At 34.8% G+C, this 20,949-nt stretch overlaps 1 protein-coding gene across 5 annotated transcripts; it reads left to right on the top strand.

Annotated features, from left to right (window-relative positions):
• The first annotated feature begins 924 nt into the window (after window positions 1-924).
• Window positions 925-19,953, top strand: LOC103483389 (brefeldin A-inhibited guanine nucleotide-exchange protein 5). 5 transcript variants are annotated; one of them, XM_051085944.1, is made up of 34 exons: window positions 925-1,031; window positions 1,206-1,406; window positions 1,747-1,828; window positions 2,076-2,298; window positions 2,431-2,552; window positions 2,637-2,695; window positions 5,132-5,189; window positions 5,270-5,354; window positions 5,473-5,667; window positions 5,794-5,852; window positions 5,959-6,028; window positions 6,111-6,179; window positions 7,081-7,203; window positions 7,291-7,344; window positions 7,453-7,541; window positions 7,661-7,757; window positions 7,855-7,953; window positions 8,060-8,257; window positions 8,432-8,542; window positions 8,643-8,827; window positions 9,439-10,059; window positions 10,764-11,181; window positions 12,293-12,532; window positions 12,661-12,784; window positions 12,874-13,022; window positions 13,778-14,146; window positions 14,731-14,897; window positions 15,659-15,915; window positions 16,042-16,220; window positions 17,069-17,188; window positions 17,421-17,557; window positions 17,639-17,972; window positions 18,499-18,594; window positions 19,404-19,953. In XM_051085944.1, exons 2-34 carry the CDS (start codon window positions 1,301-1,303, stop codon window positions 19,464-19,466), a joined length of 5,358 nt encoding a protein of 1,785 aa, XP_050941901.1. In that variant the 5' UTR covers window positions 925-1,031; window positions 1,206-1,300; the 3' UTR covers window positions 19,467-19,953. The 5 variants fall into 5 exon arrangements, with proteins under 5 accessions (XP_050941901.1, XP_050941898.1, XP_050941900.1 ...); XM_051085941.1 differs by having other exon boundaries at window positions 929-1,053; XM_051085943.1 differs by having other exon boundaries at window positions 939-1,106.
• Window positions 19,954-20,949: the final 996 nt, after the last annotated feature.

Below are 20,949 nucleotides of genomic sequence, written 5' to 3' on the forward strand. Positions count from 1 at the left end.
AAAATTGTACCTCTCACTTGTCCCAAAAGTTTAACATTAGTATTATAACATTAAAGAAAAAGATCGTGAGATGGATTTGATCAACGTGAGAGAAGCTTTTCATGAGTACTTTGAGAATACAATATTGCATACCATAGGTTTAGGGTTAACTTACAGTTAATAGCACGTGTTTTACCATTTGTTTAAGATATACTCACACATCTATATATTTTCAAAAGTCTCGTGACATTTTGTAACCATTTTAGAATTATCTTTAACGCAAAAAATCTTAAACTAAAACGTGGTAATTATAAAAACATGTAATACCTAAAATCTCAAAGGATCTATATAATAATTTTTAAATATTTATGAAATGCCATAAGTAATATTATAACTTTTGAATGTGACACTTTTTTGTGAATCACAATGAAATGAATTTATAATATAATATAATCCAAAACCAATGTTTTGGATTGAACGGTTAGGGTCTCGTATTGTAAAACCGAATTTATTCCATTTGTAACTGTCCTCAATCCAGCTATTTTTTCTAATATTTCCAAGCTCTAAGTTTATATTTCTCTTTCGCATTTGATTTTTCACTCATCCTAACGCTGTATCACTCCTAAAAAATTCCAAGCAATTTGATTCAAGTCCAGCTCTCCAAACATTAAAAAGTTGAAGAGTACTTATTTATTAATATCATTATTATTATATGAATTAATTGACCAAGTCTATTAAGAAAAATGGTAAAAATACAAGACATTTGAAAAATCAAATATAATAAATTTGTTCCTTTAATGATTTTGTACTATAAATCAGAAATAATTTGTCAATTTTTTAAATTATAATAACGGGAAGGAAATAAGAAGTAAAAAGAAAAAATGAAAAAACCTAAATTGACAGTCCGGCTCGGCTCGGCTCGTCAACTACGGGAAAAAAAGCAAAGAAGAAAGGAAAGGAAAAAAAAAGAAAAAAAGAAAAAAAGAGAACGGAAAAAGAAAGAAGAAATTGGCGTTGCAGCTAAAGCTCTGTTTGCTCGTTGCAGGAGTCAGGTCCGAGATCCTGAAACTTGGTGTATAGATCTATCAACGCCTCTCCTTTACTTCTCTCCTACTATTTCTTCAATGGTTTGCTTGCATTTGTTAGCTCGAAGATCTTTCAATTCTTGTTTTTTTTTTCATTCATTATGGGAATTTGTGATGTATTGGATCTGTTTGAACTTGCAGAAGTGTGAATCGACCTGATTGATTCGATTAGCGCGGTCCGAATCGGACCTGACTGAAGTCATTTCCATTGGAAGAGAAAGAAATTGGTGATAGATATGGCTGCTGGTGGTTTTGTCACGCGGGCTTTCGAGTCCATGCTTAAAGAATGCTCTGGCGGCAAGAAGTATCCGGCTCTTCAGAAAGCTATTCAGGCATTTCTAGGTCTTCTTCTCATTCGTTTCTTGAATTATGCGAGTTTGCATTATGGATCTGTCTGTTTCTTCCTCTGATTCTCTGGAAATTTTATGAATAATCGTTTTTATTTTGCCTGGAAGTTTGTTTGGGACTGTTGCTTGTACTGTTTCCACTGGTTTTAATCTTCCATTGGTCAAATGCATTGGTTAATTCTTTGACAGAAGTTTGATATCTATTATCGCATTCGGAAATGGGTGAATTTAAGAATTTTATTCGGTGTTACGTGCATGTGTATGGTTTTTATGAAAATTCTCCTGGCCGTTTTGCGCAATTGTCTTACTGACGAATTCCAGCAACTGCTTTTCAGATGCTACGAAGGAGGTCAATCAGATTCAACAAGCTACACCTATCGAGACAAATCAACCGGCAGCTTCAGCTGGAGATAACAGGTCTTTCTCTGTGAATATCCTTTTCGTTTACGTAATTTAGCTGGTATAATTCATATCATTCCAAGTACTTTCAAATCAGAAAAATGGCCTACAAAGTCAATGTTAGGTCCTTATTCTTTTCGATTGTTTCATTATATATTAATTGGCTTGCACAAGAGTTCAAATTCACTAGTTCATTATTGAAAAGAAAAAAGGTAGAAAAAGTCTACTACAGACAGTTAACTTTCTAAGTCACTGTTGGTTATAGTGAAACTGGAGGGGAGGCAGATGAGTCTCAGACAGCACAAACTGCACAAGAGGTTGAGAATAATGGCAAGAAAGTTGCTCCTCGTGAGCATATATCAATTGTGTTAGCAAATGCTGGTCATGTCTTGCATGGAGATGATGCAGAGCTTGTTTTGAATCCACTTCGCCTCGCATTTGACACAAAGAATTTGAAAGTCCTAGAACTTGCTTTGGATTGTCTCCATGTATGTTTTTTAATTGTCTGTGAAACTCTAACCTTTGATTGATGATTGTTTTTTTAAAGACCAATATTTTCTAATGATCTTTTTTGAGATACAAATATGTGATTTTTAGATCTTTCGTTGAATAATTGACAGAAACTCATTGCTTACGATCACTTAGAAGGTGATCCTGGTTTAGAAGGTGGTAAAAATGTCTCTCTTTTCACTGACATTCTGAACATGATTTGTGGTTGTATTGACAATTCATCGCCGGATAGGTACTTGCCATTCCATATTCTGAACATTTTCACATTTTTGTTTTGCTCTTTTATGACCAACTATTTTCATCGGCTGATGTGCAGTACAATTTTGCAAGTGTTGAAGGTTCTTCTTACTGCAGTTGCATCTGCAAAGTTCAGAGGTACATGGTTATAAATAGGTGGCTATAGTTGCTTGTTGCTTCATCATGTTTTGAAAAATGGATCATGGATGAATGGGATTTTATGCATCTTTATCTGAATTATTTTCCACCGTACTGCCTTCAGGCAATATGCATCTTCTTGGTAATCTTCTAACTATAGGAAATTATTTAGTAGTTACAACTGTTAGATTACTTTTGATGGGAAGACTCTTCCTTTATAATATTTAGGTAGAGTTTCCTCCACCTGCCCCTTAGGTTGTTATTTTGTGCCTTTTCTTATGAATTTATTTTTCTGTTTCTTATTAGAAAACGAATGTATTATCGTAAGGGCAGAGTGTGATATATTATATAAAACCATTTTTCCGTAGTAGCTACAACAAGGAACGTTATGATTTTGGATTTTTTGGAAAGCTAGGTGATTGCAGTTTATATCCTTGGACTTAAGTAATGACTTGTGGGTAGGAATGCCGGATGTTCAGACAATTTCTTCTTGAGCAATGACCCCTTTAACTAACAACTTGAGCATATGTATTGTATTTTTGTCAAAAGTCCTTTCAGGTAAGTATATGTTGTAACTTATTGGCAATATTTGTCTTGGAACATTTTGCTGGGGGGTCCAAATTTCCTGACTTTAAAGACAGATCCACAGGGTAGCTTGTTACTGACTTTAAAAGAGAGATCCATATTTTGCTGGAACTTTTTTTTTTTTAAATTGCCTCTGCAAGCAAAAGAAATAAGAAAAAAACCCTAAGCTGGTTGATATAGGTTAATTATAGTAGTTTAGAGAGCCTCTGAATGGTCGTAGCCAACTCTAACTGCAATGCCCTTATTGAGATTTATCTATATTCTAGTTGGGTAATGATGAGGTGAGGTCTTGGGAGGACGAGTAAGTGGGCAATGGAGCCTCTCTTTTCTTCATTGATGTACTCTCTGGACAAAAGCATCTCTGAAGAAATCTAGAATACTGAGAATAAGAGAAAATTGGGAGGTGCATTCACTTCAAGAAACATCTCATTAGGAGGGAAATGAAATATTGAGCCAAAAAAAAAGAAGAAGAAGAAGAAGAAGAAGAAGAATTCATCGATGAGGGAAATATCCAAAGAAAACAATATGGAGAAAAACCAAAAAAACAGAAGATGCCCGAATGATAGGGAAATATAATCGATAAAGACAAGCAAAAGAGAATGAAGAAGATGTACAACCAAATTGGTAGGATAAATAGTACTAATAAAATAAACAGTGGGGCCCAAAAAAAAGCATCTTGGATGCACATGATGAAGCACAACAGGTGAAAGAAAGTCCACAAACCCAGTCCCAAACATCCTGGATCCAGAAACGAACAAGGTGGAAGTCAATATGCAGACTTATGTTGATGATGGCCCTTCTCTAATCGAATCTTTGGCTTTTTTTTCATATGATATAAAGCTTTCAAGATTTCAAAGCTCCCACAACCCCCCTGTTTTCTTGGTTAATGGTTGGTTTGATTGTTTACGAACTGGAATTGCCTAGCATGGCTCAATTTCTCTAAACCGAGGAGCCAATGTCATCAAATGTGGTGCAGGATTTAAAGAATTAATACTTGTTGATGGGTAGAAATCATACCAATCTTCTCCAGGATGTTCATATAGAGAGTGAGGCGAATAAAGCATGGGGCTAGAAAGATAGGCATGGGGGAGTTGTATGTTTTGTACTGGGTCTGAAAAAAGTTTTCAAGTTAGAAGATGGAGGCAAATAGCTATTGTTCTTGTTTGAGGAAGATCCTGAGTTGTGATTGGTTGGGTAATCCAACGATAATGAGGAGCAGGGGTCTCTCGAAACATCAAGGTTGGTGAAGGTTGAAGAGATGCAACATTGTTAGTGGTTGGGTATGGCCTGGACTCTGGTGCAGGAGTGTTCATGCTTTTGGATAGGAGGGATGAAGGAAATGAAGAAGATGGAGTTGTGGTTACCGGTGGTGAAGAAGAAAGAGTGGAGTAGGGGACCAAACCTTGTTTTTTGAGATGGGAAATGCTAGGATGTATAATTCAAGAGAGGCTAGGTGGTGGCCATGGGTGCTTCGTCAGAGCATTTTCCTATAGTTTGACCATTGCATGAGACCATTGATGATTTTACGGTTTGTAAAAGTCTTGTCACCCTAACAAAGGGTCTTTTCTTGGTGTTATGGATTATCATATGTTCATCAATAATTTCTTCAAAGATAAGGTCACCATTATATGTGTTATCACTTGTTTTGACCATCCTTCTGGAGTAATGGAGCGAAAGGGTAGGCCAGTCTTGAAATGTTCTTATGCATGCACAGATAACGATTTTGTCTTATGTTTTCTTGAGTGGTTCTCAATACTTATTTATTGTGAATTTCTCTTTCTTATTTGTCAATTCCTTTATGTCTAAGTTGGTATTTTTCTGAATTCATCTTGTTCTCTTCTTGAAATGCAGTACACGGGGAGCCTCTATTAGGAGTCATTAGGGTGTGCTACAACATTGCTCTCAATAGGTAGTTTGCATACTGGCGTTGTTTGATCTCTTATTGCCAACCTAAAATAGTAAAATTGAATTACTCCCTTAAATCTATAGCAAAAGTCCCATAAATCAAGCTACTTCAAAAGCGATGTTGACTCAGATGATCAGCATTATATTTAGGAGAATGGAAACCGACCAGGTATGTAATTTAAACCTTGGTGTAAATACATTTTTATAGTAATTGCAAGGGCAAAGATAGAAAAATAATGCTTCTACCATGATTGGAAAGTGAGTGACAGAATTTGATGGACATTCAGGTTAGTTTATCTACTTCCTCCGGAACAAAAGATTCTTCTTCTGCAGAAGTTTCCAGTGTGGTAGATGAAGAAACTACTGTGAACGAAGAAGATGACAAAGAGACAACTCTTGGAGATGCACTCAATTCAGTTAAAGACACATCTATCGCATCAGTAGAGGAGCTTCAGAATCTTGCAGGTGGTGCTGATATCAAGGTACATATTCTTTTTCTGTAGGTGTTGTTTGGAATTCTGTGAACAGTTAGCTCCTTGTGTCCTTTGTTCCCCACCTTCCAGGAAACTTGCATTGTTATGAGTTACAAAAGATCTTGTGTTGAACAGGGTCTAGAGGCTGTTCTTGACAAAGCTGTTCATATTGAAGATGGCAAAAAGATGTCACGGTATATATTATAATGCGATTTAGACTGACTGGCATTCAAATGTAATTATGGAGAATGATAATATTTACTTGAATTATTAAAACTCTCGCTATTCACATGTTTCAAGAGGGATTGATCTCGAGAGTGTGAATATTATTCAACGTGACGCTCTACTGGTATTTCGCACCCTTTGCAAGGTTGGTTGTCTCAGAATTCTCTCTGCATTGTTGTGTTTATCATTTTAAGCCTCTCATTTGATTCTGCAGTGCTGTGTTACAGATGGGAATGAAGGAGGACACTGATGAAGTCACAACCAAGACTCGCATTTTATCTCTTGAGCTTCTGCAGGTTATTTGTGTATCTTGCTTAATGGTTTTGCATGATCAATTATATGTTCAGTGTATTATGTATGACACAGTAGAGCAGTGATGGCTTCTAATACTTAGTTTCATTTAAGAAAATTAATCCAGTCTTTCATATTAACTGCTATTTATTGACAATCGATATGCTGTTTAATATCAATCTTGCCCATGGCTGAATGATTCTTTTAATGTCAAGCTCTTAACATAAAAATAAAACGTATTTACCTATTTAAATTTGTTTGTGATATAACTTTAATTTATTTTAGTATTTAAACTTATTTACCTATTTATAAAAATAAAACGTAATTACCTACCCATGGTCCCTTATGCCGTTTTTTCCCATTATTGCTTAATGTATGTATATCCGTTTCTTATAAAAAATAGAAAAATTAATATTATATTATAATTAATTAATGCTGGAAAGGCAGGATGTTGGAAAACTTTTATTTTGGGTTCAATAAACATTACTTCTGGACATTTTTTTTGCATTTTGTTTTGGTACCTGTGAGTGTAACACATACCTCAACTAATCTCATGAGACAACTCGCTTGACCTTTCAACATTTGGGGTGTAAAAGAAACTCATAGGATATTAAATCTTAGGTAGGTGGCCACCACCACCATGGTGTCTTAGCCCCTTGTCAAGATCATGCTCTCTTACTACTAAATGATGATTGCATTTTCTTGCATTTATATTTATTTAATATTTTTTTCGTTTGAAATTATTTTTTCTCTTTCTATCACGTATACAACTCTATGAAAACCCATAGTAAAGATCATTTGGTGTATGCCAAAGGTTTACCAAACTTGAATTTCAAGATTTCTTTACATGCTTAAGTATAAAGTTTCTTTTCCTCCTCACGTGCTCAATATGATCTGGTCTTGCAGGGTTTATTAGAAGGGGTTAGCCAGACCTTTACAAAAGACTTCCATTTTATTGATTCAGTGAAAGCATATCTATCATATGCTTTACTGCGAGCTTCTGTCTCACAATCTCCTGTAATATTTCAGGTGTGCGTGCTTAACAATTGTTATTTAGTATCTCATTCAATGGAAACAGGGTGATATTTGTTCTGATCATGCATTTTCTCCTGACAGTACGCAACTGGAATATTCTCTGTGCTTTTGTTGCGATTCAGGGAAAGTCTTAAAGTATGCACCTTCTTTATCCTGATACTTAATTAAAAATTGTAAACTGGTTGTTTGTAGAAGTTTCTTTTAACTAGATAGATGCAGTCAACTCGATTTTTTCATTTTCAGGGTGAAATTGGCATATTCTTTCCCCTGATAATTCTGAGATCATTGGATGGCACAGATTTTCCTGTTAATCAAAAAACAAGTGTTTTGAAGTATGAATCCCTAATTCTTATTAACATATGTCACGTTTAGGTCATTCAATCTGATTATTCGGTTCTGTTTTTTTGGAACTTCATCTTTCAATTTCCTTTTTTTTTCTTTCTGTTTCCAGGATGCTTGAGAAAATATGTAGGGAACCTCAAATCCTTGTTGACATATTTGTCAACTATGACTGTGATCTGGAGGCTCCAAATTTGTTTGAACGCATGGTATGGTCCTGTGTAATTTATTCTGATTTTAAATACTTTATTTGGAGTCAAACATGTTGGTTCGGGCTTATTCTTTATTTTCCTCTGTTTTATGTAGGTAACCACTTTATCTAAACTTTCTCAAGGAACCCAAAATGCAGATCCAAATTTGGCAGCTTTATCCCAGACAACTTCAATTAAAGGATCATCACTTCAAGTGGGTCTTATACTGCCCATTCTTCGATTTTGCTATAATTTGCTCCTTAATTTGCATGACTACGTATTGGTTTGATAGCCCTTTCATATTTTCTTGACCATTCCAGTGCCTTGTGAACGTGCTTAAATCATTAGTTGACTGGGAGAAGTCTCGTCTTCATTCAGAAAAGCAGGGCTTTGCTCATTCATCTGAAGAAGAGTCTTCAGGCAATGAAAATCTTGAGGTAAAGAGCAGGGAAGATGTGACAAGTAATTTTGAGAAGGCAAAAGCTCATAAGTCCACGGTGGAAGCTGCCATCTCTGAGGTGATTAAAATTTAATTTACCGCTCTTTAGTTGTGAAATTATAATTTATGGCACTTTGGGCTGATTACAAAATTTTCTGATCTTGTCCTTTTTTGTTATGAACGTATTGCAGTCCCTAATCTGTAGGGTTATTTATTTATTATTATTATTTACTTATTTTTTTATCAAATTCAGTTCAACAGGAAACCAGTAAAGGGTGTTGAGTATCTGATTTTAAATAAGTTGGTGGAGAATACACCATCTTCAGTTGCCCACTTTCTCCGAAATACTCCCAGTTTGGACAAGGTAGGGTCTCTTTCTTCAAAGAACGTTGTTGCAATGTTTTATTTGACACCTCATGATGAAATGGCTCACTATAGACACGTTGCCACTTTCTTATTTCCAGACTATGATTGGCGATTATCTTGGTCAGCATGAAGAGTTTCCTGTTGCAGTCATGCATGCATATGTAGATTCGATGAAATTTTCAGGCATGAAGTTTGATGCTGCAATTCGTGAATTTCTCAAAGGTTTCCGTCTTCCAGGGGAAGCTCAAAAAATTGATCGCATCATGGAAAAATTTGCAGAACGGTATATTTACATCTACATGCACATGTTCTTAAAGATAAGAAATGTTCTTTTGTAGCAAGAAAGAGTAAAAAGAGGGGAGGATAAGGAATTATCTATAAAGGGCAATGAGTTTACAAGAATGCACCCTGGTTTGGCACAGATAAGAAAAAAAGATAAGTACAAAAATGGATTGCGAAGAAAACATCAAAGAGAAGCCATTGCTTTTACAATCTCCCAAAAGTTACCTGTGCCAAAGCACACATAGACTTTGTGGTTGAAAATTGGACTTTGTGGTTGATTGACGGACTTCATAGACTTCATTCCAACCACCACGCATGTTGGACTTCGCTTAACTTGGCACATGCTGAAGCAAGATCTCTTGCTTTCAGATCTTTGTTTTCAATAAAAATTACGTGTTGTCTTGCTTTCCAAAGTAAATCATATGGGAGGAGGGTCTTGGGAAAAATCTCAATAACTAATTAGGATCACCCTCAGACAAGATGTTATCATTATCTTTTTTCCATTGAAGAGATAGTTCAAAACTCAGATTCACTCATTGGTTTCCTTTTTCTAAGATGATTTTCCCTTTTCTAGCGGTAGCTAATGATGTGTTTGTGTTCTATCCATGACAGATATTGTGCAGACAACCCAGGCCTTTTCAAGAATGCAGACACTGCATATGTTCTAGCTTATGCAGTGATTATGTTGAACACCGATGCCCATAACCCTATGGTGTGGCCTAAGATGTCGAAGTCCGATTTCACTCGCATGAATGTCATGAACAATCCAGAAGATTGTGCCCCTACAGAACTCCTGGAAGAGATATATGATTCTATAGTTAAAGAAGAAATCAAAATGAAAGATGACCTCATTGACAAAGCAAAAAGCCGCAGGCTGGAGAGTGAAGAGAAGGGAGGCCTTGTGAGTATTCTTAACTTGGCTCTTCCAAGAAGAAAGTCCTCTACTGACGCGCAATCCGAGAGTGAGGCTATTGTTAAGCAAACACAAGTTATATTCCGAAATCAAGGAGCAAAGAGAGGCGTTTTTTATACCTCACAGAGAATTGAACTTGTAAGGCCTATGGTTGAGGCTGTAGGATGGCCTTTACTTGCTACTTTCTCTGTTACCATGGAGGAAGGTGACAATAAACCTAGGGTTGTTCTTTGTATGGAGGGGTTTAGAGCTGGTATACATATTACACATGTTCTTGGAATGGATACCATGCGCTATGCATTTCTAACATCTCTCGTCAGGTATAGTAACTTTTTAATTGTTGTTTTATTAATTCGAAAATTTAGGGGAGAATCAACAAAATCAACAAAATCCTAAACTTTCAATAAACAAATCCATTTAGAACCTGGGTTAGGATTTTGTTTTAAAATCGTCGATGCATAATTCTCACATGTGTGTAAGACTTCTTTAAATGCAAGGATTATTACAGTATTAATCAGAAATACTAAAATCTAGAGGATAATGACGCCTGTCCTTGATAAGAATATTTTTCTTCTTCCTCTATCTTTCTTCACTTATTTACGAAAGAATTGTGCGATAGTTTTTCTTGCTACTTTGCTAGGATTTGGGAGAGAATTATTTAGGTAAGTTTGAGTTGATTTTAAATGGAATCAAGTGATAATATTTATACACCACTTGTAGATGGTCTAAATTGATTCAGTTATGAAAGTTCAAGATTTTAACCCATACAAATATTAGTTTAAAGTTTTAATTGATACAACCTGCAAAATTTAGGATATAGATTGATTTTTTTTGCACACAAAATTTAAAATATAACTTTACACTTGCGAGTTTATGTCTATCTTTTTGATAGCACCTGCTACTGACTGCTTTCCTTTGTTTTAATTTCATGTTATTATGACATTTCACTTATGGAACTTGTTTGTCAATTATCATTTTGTTTAAATTTTCGCAAAAGATGACTCCCACAACATTCTTTTGCTAGGTTTACTTTCTTGCATGCGCCAAAGGAAATGCGTAGTAAAAATGTAGAAGCATTACGCACGCTATTGGCTCTGTGCGATTTAGAGACAGAATCCCTTCAAGACACTTGGAATGCAGTTTTAGAATGTGTGTCCCGTCTAGAATTCATCACATCAACACCTTCAATTGCAGCAACTGTCATGTATGGATCCAATCAGATCTCCAGAGATGCTGTTGTTCAATCCCTAAAAGAGTTGGCTGGGAAGCCTGCAGATCAAGTATTTGTGAACAGTGTCAAACTTCCCAGTGACTCTGTTGTGGAGTTCTTTACTGCTCTATGTGGTGTTTCTGCTGAAGAACTGAAACAAACCCCTGCACGTGTTTTCAGCTTGCAAAAGCTTGTTGAGATAAGCTATTATAATATGGCTCGTATACGAATGGTAAGATGAGTTATAAGCAACTTGTTCATTGATAATTTTATTAACAATATTTACCTACAAATTTGTTGGGGGTCATGTCATTCTAGTCTGATAGACTGAGGATCTTCTTCATAGTTGTGACAAGGATTCCGTGACCTATCTAGTGAAACTACTCAATAATCTAGGGGACTTGAGTAACTGAGCCAAATGTTTAATGTTCTCTTAAAATAGTGATGGGATTATCTACGGGAGACTGTTTTGTCATTTGTGATCTTGAATTCATTGTGATGATTAAAAAATATTTATCAAAGTGGTAGTTGCAGGGTACTTCTAACATTAAATGGTTATGCACGTCCAATTTCTTGCCTATAATATTATTTTTCTTTGGCCAAAATACTAAGACGCTGGAGGCAAAGGTCATCTCCTCATCACCACCCTAATCTTTCTGTGGACTTCATAGGGACTGAGAATTTTAGAAAATAAGTGTATGGACTCACCAATATTTCCAAGTGTTGAATTCCTAATTTCATTATGTTTCTTAACTGAGTATATTGTGCTTCCACATGATACAATTCATAAGTTATTTTACTCAGAATTCTAAGCGCTGTAAAAATTTTCCTTTGCTAACTGTTAATTTAGCCAAGCAAATACCATTATCAATTTTGTTTTCACTGTGTTTATTGTTGTTTCCAAAGTGTCACTTTTAATATAGTTAGTGTATATTGAATTGTGGGTGGAAGAATGATCTCCACTTGGGGCAATTATGACTTTTGGAATTTCCTTTTAATTGCTAAGCTAGTTTTCTGCACAGCTTTATTATACTTAATGAATTTGATGGCACACTGAGACATTGAATTTCGTGCTGTAATTTTTGAATATGTGTGAAATTTTCATTTTTGACATGGATAGTTCTTTTGCCACCTCTGTATTCAGTACTTTTCTTTATTAAGTAATAGTTTGCTATTTTTATTTGCCAATTTTAGTATTTGATTCTACTGGAAATGATTACAGTGTAGACAATGGCCTACGGGTTTTCCTAGAAAACCTTGTATAGGAGTTGGTTATGTATCTCTTACTTTCACACATTTGCTCAGTTCTTAATATTCAAAGTTTCTACTTGTCCATCCTTTAGGTTTGGGCTAGGATATGGTCTGTATTGTCAAATCACTTTATTTCTGCTGGGAGCCATCATGATGAGAAGATTGCCATGTATGCTATAGATTCTCTGAGGCAGCTTGGGATGAAGTACTTGGAGAGAGCTGAACTTGCCAACTTCACATTCCAAAATGACATTCTCAAGCCATTTGTTGTTCTCATGCGTAACAGTCAAAGTGAATCACTAAGGAGCCTCATTGTTGACTGTATAGTTCAAGTACGTCAACCTATCAACTTTTATCGCGTTAAACTATCAGATTTTATAGCTAACTTTGGAAGTCACTTTGTTATATATGATTCTACTGGAGGTTTCTAGCACATTAATTGGATTGTTTTTTATTACAGATGATAAAATCAAAAGTTGGTAACATAAAGTCCGGATGGCGAAGTGTTTTCATGATTTTCACAGCTTCCGCAGATGATGAATCTGAGTCAATTGTTGAAAGTGCCTTTGAAAATGTTGAACAGGGTAAGGATTTTGTTTCCTGTCGGGAGATACTTATCTTTTGGCATATTATTTCTGAAAATTTGAATATCTAATGCCGAAGAGATTTGCAGTTATATTGGAGCACTTTGATCAGGTGGTTGGGGACTGCTTTATGGACTGTGTCAACTGTCTTATAAGGTTCGCCAATAACAAAAGTTCCCATCGTATAAGTTTGAAAGCTATTGCCCTCCTACGTATTTGTGAGGATCGATTGGCAGAGGTTTGTTTGTACTCTCCTGTAGTTTCAGTTGTTAGCAAATCACTTGCATCTAAGATGCGATGCTCAGATACTCTTTGTTATTTACATGAAAGATTGCACTTTTTTCTTGTTCCCCTTCTTTTCTTTTCCTCCTTTTCTTTCTTTTTTTTTTTATAATTTTTTAGTAGCGACCTTGATGCAAACCTTTAGTAGTGGTGTTAGAACAAGAGGACCTAGTGGAATTGGTCCGTGAGAAAATGTGGGAGACTTGGTATATTGATTCATTAGGAGACACTTCTACATAATATAACCAAAAGAAAACGAGGGAGACTTGATTTGTTTCCATTAGAGAGAAGCTTGTGATTAAAAGAATTTTAGAGAAGCTTGTGATTAAAAGAATTTTTAGGCGTACTGTGAGATCACTTTAGACTTCGGAGTAATCTCTTTAAAGTGTTTATTCATCATCATTTGGATTCACTAATAAATAGTAATAATCATAACAATAATTTGGATTCCAACTTGATGTAATCCTTCTAATGGGAAATAATGGTTGCCTTCATTACCGAGGATTTTATGGGTATACTAGCTGTAGCATATACTTCTTAAGATTTCTTCAGTTAGTTATCATATTGAAATACATTTTTCAAATGAATCTTGTTTTATTTGTAGAATATTTTGGGGAAAATGATAGTAATAAAGCTTGTCATAACTATGTTTATACTCGGTTTTGGATAATTCAATAGCCATCTATTCAAGTAAACTTATTTGATGCATAGGGCCTCATACCTGGTGGTGCTTTGAAGCCGATCCACGATAACGATAACGACAGTGCTGAGCCAGCATTTGATATGACTGAGCACTATTGGTTCCCTATGCTTGCTGGGTTGTCAGATTTGACCTCAGACCCAAGACCGGAGGTCAGAAGTTGTGCACTGGAAGTTTTGTTTGACTTGCTGAATGAGAGAGGTGACAAGTTCTCGACGTCATTTTGGGAGAGCATTTTTCATCGTGTCTTGTTTCCGATATTTGATCATTTGAGACATGCTGGGAAGGAAAGCGTGAATTCTAGCGGTGATGAGTGGCTTCGTGAAACAAGTATACACTCGCTTCAGTTGCTTTGCAATCTCTTCAATACATTTTACAAGGTATTACTGGGCTTAAATTTGGTATTTTTTCCCTACCCTCGCCCCATTAAGTTTTAATTTTCAAGTATACTGAATCGTATATGGCATTAATAAATGACCCAGGTCCTCCAGTTCATAAAAACCTTTAGCTGAAGTCTTAATAAACATTTCAAATTTGTTAAATTTCACGGATCGACTAGACACAAAAATTGGAAGTTTAGGGTTCCCTCAGAATTAAATCTTAAGTTTTTATATAATAAGACAATTAATGTATATTTTAATAAGTTTTGAATTTGTTGGAGACCTAATACAAATCTCTTCAATACATTTCTAATATGCCTCTGTTTGCTTCTCTTTGCACGTACTGACCAAGTTACTGAACATCATTTTTGCGATTGCTGCGATGTTTAAGATTTGATTTTCGTAAAATAGGATTTGTGGTCTGTAAATATCTTTTACTCTTAAATTTTGTTTTCATGAAAAATGCGTTTTTCACTAATTATTAGTAGAGTTGGACATTCGGTATCTAAATTATGCTTTTCAATTGATTGTAGTTGAGATTTCGGTAAACCTTTTGCATTGACAAATATTATTTTCTTCTTTAGGAGGTGTGCTTTATGCTACCTCCACTGTTGAGCTTGCTATTAGATTGTGCAAAGCAGCCGGAACAATCCGTGGTCTCATTGGCTTTGGGTGCTTTGGTGCATCTAATTGAAGTAGGTGGACACCAATTTAGCGAGGATGACTGGGACACATTGTTAAAAAGTATTAGGTAAACGTTACCTTCCCCCCTCTTCTTTAATGTTTTTTTTTTAAAAAAACATTAAACAGACTTACTTTCCATTGATGGGTAAAAAGAAGTAAAGAGCCAAAGTTAAGAAAAATGAAGTAAAAACAAGAAAGCTAAACCCAAATATATATATATATATATATATATATATATAACAAAAACTAAAAGTATAGCTGCTGAACACCCTGTCGATGGAAACCCCAAAAGATTTAGAAGATTTAGTTGATTCATACCAAAAGATTTTGCCTTTCTGGTAACTTGAAATGCATGAAAATTTCCTTGAACTGCTTGACAAACAATCAATCTTCCCCTTTCCGTCCAATTTTCCAGTTTTTTCTTTTAATTCTTTTGCACTAAGTTTTTTAGTGGTGACTAAAAAATTTCCAGTTTATACATCTTTACCAACTTCCAAGACTTCAATCTTTTATGGTAACATCTAGAGTCTTCCCCAATAAGAAATCTGAAAATTGCAAGTTTTACACCACAATCTTTCAGTGCATATCTCGACTTCAAAAAAGAAGTCTATTCATGCCAAAATTTCATTTTATCTTTTTCACAATTTATCTTTAGGTCCTTAGATTTTAAAAGATTTGAGAACCTTATAAATAAATATATTTGTTGACACTCCTCTTCATCTTATTCTTTAAATAAAAAGCAATATGCCATCCTCAAATTGCAAAGTGAATATTACCATTATCATTGCAAATGTTCTTTCTTTTGCTTATGTTTCCGTCTTTTCTCAGAGATGCTTCATACACAACTCAACCACTTGAATTACTTAATGCTTTGGGTTTCGAGAATCCAAGCCATGATGAGCTGAATATTGTTGATGATGGTTCCTTGAAGTGGTCTAGCCAGCAAGAAGCAAAGAACCACCATATTGATGTAAGTGACCATGGAAAGGTATCTCCGGTTCCCTCACCAAGGGTTGCAGAAATCATTACAAGGAGTCCCATTGCAGAGTCTGGGTTACAGATTACCACAGATGAGTCTGCTGAAGGTTATTCTTTTAGATCACTGACGAGCTACATTCCTTTCATTACCTTGTCAACTTTGAAAGTTACATAGGTTTGACAATTTAAAACTTTTCTAAAGAAAGTAAGAAATGAAATCCTTTGTATTGTAGGTATTCCATCACCGTCAACAAGAGCTACAAGAGCTGCTGAAGCTGGAAATCTACAGCGGAGCCAAACAATAGGCCAACGGATTATGGGAAATATGATGGACAATATCTTTGTTAGAAGTCTAACTTCAAAATCTAAGGGACGTGCATCAGATGCTTCTGTGCCATCTTCTCCAATAAGGGTATTGTACTTATGGAATATATTGCCATCAGTTGTCTATGACTTTATCACATATGTAGGATAGGGTTGTTTGCAATCTTGTTTTGGAACTTCTAGTTCAGTTTCCTTTACACATTTCTTCTCTCACGAAATTTGCTAATTGAGAAAAAAGGAGAAAAGGATTGAAATGACCAAGACATAACTTTTTTCTCATCCGAATAACAAATCAAGGTGAAGCATGGTCAGGAACTTCAAATCTGTTCACGATGAACAAAATTTCCCCCAAATTTGTTATAAGTGGGTTCCTATAAAAAAGGTTTGTTCCTATGGGTAATTCCGGCAAAGGATCAAACTAATGATATATACAATCTTGAATTCTTTGAAGTAAATGCTACATAATTCGTTTCACCCTTCGAGCGGTGATTGGATTTATGATATAATAGAATCCTAGGTGGCAAACATTCTTTATTGATGATAATTAAGGAAATTCTTGGTTAAGTTCTCCACCCTAATAACAAACGAAAGAATTTATCATGCTGTCATAAAAATTGGAGATCAGGTTTCGGTGCAGTATTAAAAATCATCTGCAATGTTTGCACTTGAAATAGTTGATAAGTCAGGATAAGGAAAAAGACCTACGAAGTTTGATGTCCCTCTATCAACACTGTTTTTCTCCTTCCTTGCCTCCTATATTCTCTAGATATGTTCTTTGCTTGAGTTACTGCCCCATGTTTAATCAATCAAGGACTGGTAGTTATTCTTCTAGGTTAATGTGTGTTGCAGCTTGCTTTGCAGAAGTGAAACACTGAAACCTCAAAGATTCTATTATATGTTCTTGCTTTGTTTAAAAGTTTACATAACTCCTTGTAGCTTCCTCCTGACGCTGTGGATCCTGAAGTGAAAGATGATGAGGAAAGTCCACTATTGGGGATTGTTCGGGGCAAATGCATTACACAACTACTACTTCTTGGTGTCATTGATGGAATTCAGGTTTTAAGCTGACTCATTTATGCTTTTCTGGAAATGGAATACTGACTTGTATTATTGTAAGAATTTTCATTCATTTCCTATAGATCCTTTGTCACCTGCTGGTGGTAAAGTGATAAGTGAGAAATTTTCATTGGATCTGGTCGGGACCATGGGTTTGGAAAAGGAGGTGTGATGATTTGTTTATATTATAAAGTGTTCATTTTCGCATTATAATACTAATGCAATCTTGCAGAAGAAATACTGGGTCAAGCTGAATGCACCACAAAAGATTGCCATAATGGACATTTTATTATCTTTGCTGGAATTCTCTGCTACATATAACTCATACAACAATCTCAGACAGCGCATGAATCATATTCCTGATGAGAGGTAGACAGATTAAGTCACGCTTTTGATTAAATGCATCTAGATTTTTGTAATGGAAGATAATCATAGTTCTTTCTTAAGCAGGCCTCCACTGAATCTTCTTCGTCAGGAGTTAGCCGGAACTTCAATTTATCTAGACATCTTACTTAAAGCAACTTCAGGATTTAATTCGATTGAAGCAGAACAAAAAAAAATTGTTGATAGTCTGGAAGTTGATTCTGAATCACCCAAAGATGATTTAACTTCCACCCAGGATTCTAGTGCGGTAAACAATGTTGACAGAATAGCTGAAAACAGGCTAGTGTCGTTCTGTGAACAGGCTCTTAGGGAGGTATCTGACCTGCAATCCTCTGCAGTGGAAACCACGCACATGGATGTTCATCGAGTTTTGGAGTTACGTTCTCCAGTGATTGTTAAGGTATATAGCAGTTGGCCATTTAATTTTTTTTAAGATAGAATCAACATCTTAACGTTAAAACAGTTGGCTATTTATTTATTTATTTTTGGATAGAATCAACAACTTTCATCGAGAAATGAAAGAATGCAAAGACATACAAAAAAAACGAGCCCACCAAAACTCCTCTTCTAAAGGAAGGAGTTTCTACTAAGTAAAATGTTACCAAGGGAATAATTAAGAAAAAAAGGCTTTGATACCAAATACCCAAAACGGAACATGAAACCTCACTGAGGACAACCCTCACAAGGGTCCCTAACCCTACCTCTAAACTCTCTATATGTGAAAAAAGAAATGAAAAATAAAAAAAGAAAACCATATAAACACCCTGGCCATTCAACTTTTAAATGTTATTACTTCATAATTGCAATAATACTAGAATTGTATCCTTTTTTTTTATGACTGAAACAGTTGGTAGTTTTCTACCAAGATGAAATGCATCAGTCGGAAAGTAATTGTTTCAATTGTTTTTTTTTCCCTATCAATCCAGGTGATCAAAGGCATGTGCTTCATGAACAGTCAGATATTCAGAAGACACCTGAGGGAGTTTTATCCTTTGCTTACAAAACTTGTATGCTGTGACCAGGTACTCTCCTAAAAAAAGTTTACTATCTACTCTCCTACAAAAAGTCTACTATTCTCAATGATAGTTATTATTTTCTTTTATGCATTGATGCCTCCATCTGTGATGGATTCTTTTGGTGTAAAGATATACCAACTTTAAAAACCTATAGTTTTTCTTTACATGCTACAAATTGGAAACATCTTTTCTACTCTCTAGAATAATGGGCCCTTTTGTATCAATGGATATCCTTGGATAAAATTGTTTCTTATACTAAAGAAAAAGTGTGCGACTACATAACCTTTTCTGATGTGTTAGAGCTCTTCACCGTTGCTACTTTGACCAGATAATAGTGTTTCTTTTTGGTACCTATCTATGGTTTTATAAACTATAGCCCCTCGAACTTTTACTGGCTCTTGGGAGCATCTATTATGGCTGCCATTATTTGCTTTTGTTCTTTAATATTTGTTCCATAAAATTTTCTCTCATTTTAAAACTTAAAAAGCGCAAATAATGGCTGCCATTCATGGCCATCAATTTACTTCATTACAAACAACTTTCCATTATTTTTAAGAGTGGAGTGGAATAGTTCTATAATCATTTCACATAGCTGGATTGGTGATCTTCAACTTTCATTATTAATTTCTACAATTGTTGTTGGGAGGAGGAGGGATCAAACCTCCCACTTGTAGGATGAAAGGTGATGGCAATTAGCTAACCCAACTCACTTTGGCAACTTTCATTATTAGTTAATCCAATACATGGTTTGTTTCAATTCACTATGTTCATTAGGGATATTTCCTTTCTGATTACCTTTTTCTTGGTTTGTTCAGATCGATGTTCGTGGAGCACTTGGTGATCTCTTCAAGATACAATTGAAAGCACTATTGCCGTAGTTTCAATTGATTCTTTGTTCTCAAAGAGTGCTTTTAAGCATTGTTGCACAAAATGAAGCTGATCATCATTGCATCACTCACCTATATCCGCCATATGTTTCATGTCCCTCAAAATCGAGTTCTCTCCCCTTCGGATGACAGTTATTTCTTCAATGTCAGATTTTTTTTTTTTTGTTGGTAGGAGATGGAAGGAGAGGGTAAAAGTAGAAGTTAACCATGGTTAGAAGAGGCAAACAGCAACATATTTTATCGTCATGGATGAAGTGAAATAATTGATCTTACCGCGTCGTCATGGTAGCCTTGGGTAAGAATTTCAGATATTATGCCCACTCTCCAATTTTGAGGTGTGAATTTGTTACTTGATTATTCAAAGTATTAATTTTAATGACTTGTAATTATTCATATTAGTTATAAGCTCATTTGAGTACAAAGCTTTTGTTATATTTCTATATATTCTACTTTTCAATATATGGTTATATTCTCTTGAGATTATCCATCTTAGTTTCAAGTTGATACAAACATGAGAAAGAAATAGGGTAGTTAGTGATGACAAATATATGCTTCTATATATATATATTGAGTTCGATGGTTACGATGGGAGAATCAAACTATGAACTTTTAAAATAGTATTGTTGTCTCTTATTCATCGAGATATGTTTTAGATCGACGTGATAGAGATGCATATGTTGGTTGATGACTATTAGTTAAATTAATTTCTACAGTGAAGGGTCAAATTGAAAATGATAGTGTGAAAGTTAGGGCTTTTCATATTTGAAGTCTATTATATGTAACATTCAGACATTAAATTATAAACTTTTGGAACCAAGATGGATAACATTGATATAAATGCATCTTTAATTGTGAAGAATATTATGGCTGGTGGTTGATGAGAGAGCTCTACTTTTGAATGTCCTGTCTCCCTATCTCCATGATATTGTTAGTTTATGGAAATTGCTTTTGACTCATAGTAATCAACTAGTAGATTAGGTTTCGCTTTATTCACTTAATATATCCATAATTAATTTTCATCAACATCATACTACATTTTTTCTTAGATTTTGCTATTGATTTTTTTCTTCGTTTTTGTTTGTTAACCTGCTATCGATTACTAACCAATCCAAGAGATTAACGAAACAAAGATTATGTTATTTTCATCGCATTAAAATGTCTAAACAAGTCATCAAAAACTTCTCTTATAGTTTACTTTCAAAACTTTTATGTTTGGAGCTATTAAGAAATGTTGAACTAAGATTTTTTTTTCTAATTATATCTAATATTTTTTTTAATTATATCTTTGATATGTTTTTTAACTCTAAAAATTTATAATTATCTTTGTCATTAATTCTTTAAACATTGAAAATGGTTTGTTTAATTTACTGGACGTTAAAAATTTACTGTCGAATAAACGTCCAGTAAATTAGAAATTCATGAATCTATTAGTACTTTTTAAAATTCAAAACCTAATGTCAAATTTGACAAGAAA

This window comes from Cucumis melo, chromosome 6 (assembly GCF_025177605.1).
Source record: "Cucumis melo cultivar AY chromosome 6, USDA_Cmelo_AY_1.0, whole genome shotgun sequence".
Classification (NCBI taxonomy): Eukaryota; Viridiplantae; Streptophyta; class Magnoliopsida; order Cucurbitales; family Cucurbitaceae; genus Cucumis; species Cucumis melo.

Bases quoted from the DNA above. Each gene is read 5' to 3' on its own strand.
- LOC103483389 (XM_051085944.1), top strand. From the start codon at position 1,301: ATGGCTGCTGGTGGTTTTGTCACGCGGGCTTTCGAGTCCATGCTTAAA. The intron at 5,190-5,269 runs GTAGTTTGCATA...TTAAATCTATAG, and splicing joins TACAACATTGCTCTCAATAG to CAAAAGTCCCATAAATCAAG. The intron at 7,758-7,854 runs GTATGGTCCTGT...TGTTTTATGTAG, and splicing joins CAAATTTGTTTGAACGCATG to GTAACCACTTTATCTAAACT.